The sequence below is a fragment of the Elephantulus edwardii genome, unplaced genomic scaffold (genome assembly GCF_000299155.1).
Source record: "Elephantulus edwardii isolate Elephantulus edwardi_28Jun2011 unplaced genomic scaffold, EleEdw1.0 scaffold00273, whole genome shotgun sequence".
Taxonomy (NCBI): domain Eukaryota; kingdom Metazoa; phylum Chordata; class Mammalia; order Macroscelidea; family Macroscelididae; genus Elephantulus; species Elephantulus edwardii.
In genome coordinates this window covers 1,884,132-1,888,731 of record NW_006400023.1, presented here as the reverse complement: position 1 = coordinate 1,888,731, position 4,600 = coordinate 1,884,132, and the positions used below count along the sequence as shown (strand labels likewise).

General features: G+C 47.4%; 1 protein-coding gene across 1 annotated transcript in view; it reads left to right on the top strand.

The window, feature by feature from the left end:
* The first annotated feature begins 370 nt into the window (after window positions 1-370).
* CGN (cingulin) overlaps window positions 371-4,600 on the top strand; it is a 30,466-nt gene continuing 26,236 nt past the window's right edge. The window contains exons 1-4 of the mRNA XM_006900092.1: window positions 371-1,247; window positions 2,363-2,463; window positions 2,601-2,670; window positions 2,772-2,867. Of these exons, the coding sequence (XP_006900154.1) occupies window positions 396-1,247; window positions 2,363-2,463; window positions 2,601-2,670; window positions 2,772-2,867 (1,119 nt within the window). The 5' untranslated portion in view covers window positions 371-395. The remainder of the gene's footprint in view (window positions 1,248-2,362; window positions 2,464-2,600; window positions 2,671-2,771; window positions 2,868-4,600) is intronic.

The following is a 4,600-nucleotide window of genomic DNA, read 5'->3' as shown; positions in this document are numbered from 1 at the left end:
GCCAGTTAAACATAGAGTGCTGTTCTACATCTAGAGAGCTCTAGTGACATATCCTATAGGGACTTGCACTGTTAAGCAGAATGTAGCTGATTCGAATCCACCAACTCCATGGCAGAAACATGGACAGTTTTCTCCTGTGAAATTTACAGCTTCCAAAAGCCCACCGGAAGGTCAGCTGTGGACTGGAGGGGTACAACTGGACCTCAATGAGTTTGAGTGTTTTTTGAGTTAATGTGTGGAAGAAACTGACCAGGCAGTCAGCCCCACTAAAGCTGGAGGAGGGTGTGGGTGGGTGTGTGATGCTGGATTTCCATCTCAAGGCTCTTCAATTAAAATATTTAAACTCCTTTCTCTCTCTTCTAGCACCCCTTCTATTTGTGGAGCCAGCAGCCACCATGGCCGAGCCCCGGGGTCCCCTCGACCATGGAGTCCAGATTCGCTTCATCACAGAATCTGTGGGTGGTGCTGAGACAGGAACCCTACGCCGTGGTGGACGGCGCCCAGCCAAGGATGCAAGAGCCAGCTCTTATGGGGTGGCCGTGCGTGTACAGGGCATTGCTGGGCAGCCCTTTGTGGTGCTCAACAGTGGGGAGAAGGGTGGTGACTCCTTTGGGGTCCAAATCAAGGGGTCCAGCAACCAAGGTGCTGGAGCTCTGAGTTCTGACTCAGAATTCCCTGAGAACCCTTACTCTCAGACCAAGGGGTTTCCTGCCACCTCGCAGGGCAGTGCTTCTGATGAGGAGCCTGGCACCTACTGGAATGGAAGGCTCCTCCGTTCCCAGTCCCAGGCCTCACTGGCAGGCCCTGCCCCCATGGCTCCAAACAACAGGAGCACCAGTCTGCTAGAGTTAGCCCCCCAGGGGCCTGCCCCAGCCAGCACCATTGACACTGCGCCCTTGTCTTCAGTGGATTCACTTATCAATAAATTTGACAGTCAACCTGGGGCTGGTGGCCAGACCCGGGGCCGGACTGGGCGCCGTACACGGACGCTGCCCCATGAACAGCGAAAGCGGAGCCAGAGCCTGGACAGCCGGCTTCCACGTGACTTCGTGGAGGAGCAGGAACGCCAGTCCCCCAATCACCTTTCTTCTAGCACAAAGTATGACAGCCACGTGAGCAGCTCAAAACAGCTGCCCCAGAGCCAGAGCCCTCTCGGTGGCTTCAGCCGTTCCCGACAGACCCAGGATTGGGTCCTGCAGAATTTTGAAGAGTCACGCGAGCGAGCACAGGACCCTGCCATGCTGCAGGTCAGAACTCCCGCCCTCCCAGCTTCCAACTCCTAACCCCTTCTCATCCGTCTGACCCATGAACCTTGGCATACTTTGCTAATGCACATTACCTAGAACAACAAGTCTTTCCCTGCATTCCCTCATTTCATCCATTCATTTAATGGGTGATATTCACATGTGTAAGGTACTTCCATGGGTAAAATTCTAAAGAAAGTGAAGCCATCTGTGAAATAACATTTATGAATGTGGAGAATAATATGTAATTGCCCCAGCCACTGGCTGTGTCTCAGCCACCATAGTTTGGCACATCTGCCTAAGCCAGGATTGAGGGATCTGATAGGTTTCCTGGAGCTCTGGCTGGAACTCCACCATCTTCCTTTGCTTTGCAATGAGGCTAACTAGGTGTGTGACTTTACCAAGAGACAAAAGGGAATCCATTCTCAAAAGAAATATTTTCCCAACTCTAGTACTGTAACTGCCATTAGTGACAAATTAAGGGAATTTGGTGGCTTAATGTTAAGGAATTGTGCTGCTAACGCAGAGGTATGTGGTTCAAATTCACCAGCCACTCTGTGGGAGAAAGATGGACGATCAACTCCTGTGTGATTTACCACCTCTAAAAATCCACTGGAGGACTAGCTGTGGGTTGGTTCCAACTCTCTATACCCAACAAGAGGTGACAAATTACTTGTGACACTGCTCACAGCTGGTTGAGATTTACCTGTCAAGGAAAATCTGGCTTGTAACCATTGTTACTGTTATGTACTGTGGTGGAGTTAGAATTGAATCAAGGTAACCCCTCAGTGGATTTTCAGAGGCAATAAATCACTTAGGAGGAGACTGCATATCTTTTTCCTGGGAGCAGCTGTAGAATTTGAACCACATGCCTTTGGGTTGGCAGCGCAACTCTTTACCTCTAAGCCAGAACTCACTATGGTTTGTAACCGTAGTAGAGATATATTCTGTGTGGACCTCTCCAGGCTTGTTGATCAGGCTTCAGGAAGACTGCCACCTAACCCTATTTTGGGCTTGTTCATAATGTTTGAAGAGCCTCGTCATCATTGCTGCTCCATCTAAACCTCATACATTCACTGGCTTAATCTTGCAAATCCTTTGGATTTCTATCTTTGCAGTTCAAATCAACCCCAGATCTCCTTCGAGACCAGCAGGAGGCAGCCCCCCCAGGCAGTGTGGACCATGTGAAGGCCACCATCTATGGCATCCTGAGGGAGGGGTGAGTAGGGCCAGCCCACAATGGAGGCATGTATCCTGTGTTTTTCTTTTAGCTTCATTGCCTATCTTGCCTCTTGACCTCCTCTTCATCTCTGCTGCCTCTTTCCTTCTCTGCAATGTACATCATTCCTCCTCCAGGAGTTCAGAAAGTGAAACCTCTGTGAAGAGAAAAGTCAGTTTGGTGCTAGAGCAGATGCAACCTCTGGTGGTGAGTGACTTTTCTTAGGGTGAGAGCAAGGGGTAGGGCTAGGGCCTTGAGGCTATTGAGGATCTGGCTATTGACCCACTCCCTGCTCACGTTTCTGGCAGATGGCTTCTCCTGGACCTGCTAAGGCCTTGGCAGGACAGAGTGAGCTCACTCGAAAACTGGAAGAGCTACAACATAAATTGGATGAAGAGGTGAAGGTGAGGAGGGGGGTAGGAGAAATGAGGAGGTGTAGGAGAGATGAGGGACCCCAGGGTAAACACTCTTGATCCAGAGATGGACTGATCTGGCTTCTTGCTCTACACACCACTTTGTAGAGCTCCTTGAGTGTTTCTGTGGCAGCTACCTGCATAAAGAGCCATTGATTAAAGAAGAAAGGCAAGGAAGAAGCTAGTCTTAGAAGTCTTACCTAGTCTTACAAGTCCTACATCACTTTGCTTTTTTTCTATTTATTAGAAGTTGTTGTTGTTGTTATGTGCCGTCGAGTCGCTTGCGACTCATAGCGACCCTATGTATAACAGCCCTAAACTCCACTCTGTCCTGTGCCAATTGCACTGTCTCTGACACTCCCATCCCAATTATCCCAGTCATTGAATCAATCCACCTCATAGACGGCCTTCCTCTCCTGCGCTGTCCCTCCACCCTACCAAGCATGATGTCCTTCTCTAAGGACCGGTCTCTCCTCACAACATGTCCAAACTATGTTAGACGGAGCCTCAGAATCCTTGCCTCCAAGGAGCCACTCGGTTTAACCCTTTCCAGGATGAATCTGTTTGTTTTCCTAGCAGTCCATGGTTTTCTCAATACTCTTCTCCAGCACCACAACTCAAAGGCATCAATTCTCCTTCTATCCTCCTTGGTCATTGTCCAACTCTCTGATGCATAACAAGTGATTGCGAAGACCATGGCCTGTATCAGACGCACTTTAGTCTCCAGAGAGACAGAGGTTCCCTAAATCCAGCCCATATTCAGAAGAGAAATTAGGTTTCTTTCTTTTTTATATATATTTTAATGAAAGTTTACAGAAAACTTGGATTTCTATTCATTCATTGTTGCACATTTTCCTCCCTATGCCCACCCTGACCAGTTTGCTTTACTCTTTAAAAAAATTATTTTGTTGCACAATTTCCTCCCTCTTCCCTGCTCCCCAGTCCACTTTGCTATACACCTCTTATTCTGGACTGTTGTCATACAAACGGTACCTGTTCATATATTTCTTTTAGATAGTTCTCTCCCATATCTGTCTCAATGAAGTGTTCATTATATACTCCCTATTTTCTTTGTTTCCCCTCCAGCCCCATGTCAGTCCTGTTTTATAACAGTGGCATTATGCAGTATTTGTCCTTTTGTGACTAAGATATTTCACTCAGCATAACATCCTCCAGGGTCACCAATTTTGTATAAGCTTTCATGAGTTCCTTGTTTTTTAGTGCTGCGTAGTATTCCATTGTGTGACTATACCACAGCTTCTGTTGATGGGCACTTGAGTTGCTTCCTCTCTTTGCAGCTGTATACAACGCAGCAGTAAACATGAGTATGCATATATCTGTTTGGGTGGCAGTTCTGGTTTCTTTAGGATATATTCCCAGTGGTGGAATTGCTGGGTCAAATGGTTTTTCTGTTTCCAACTTTTTGAGAAAGTGCCATACTGCCTTCCATAGTGGTTGCACCATTTTACACTACCACCAAGAGTGAATAAGGTTTCCAGTTTCTCCACAACCTTGCCAGCATTTGATGTTTGCTGTTCTGTTGAACTTTTCTGTTGTTACTGGGGTGAGATGATATCTCATAGTTGTTTTAATTTGCATCTCTCTTAGAGCTAGGGATTTTTTTATATATAATTTTTTTTTTATTGGGAAAAACATATTGGGGGTACAAGGAGGTGAGGGTTGGGGGCAGAAGGGTGAGGATGGGCCAGGATGCAGTTGCAGAG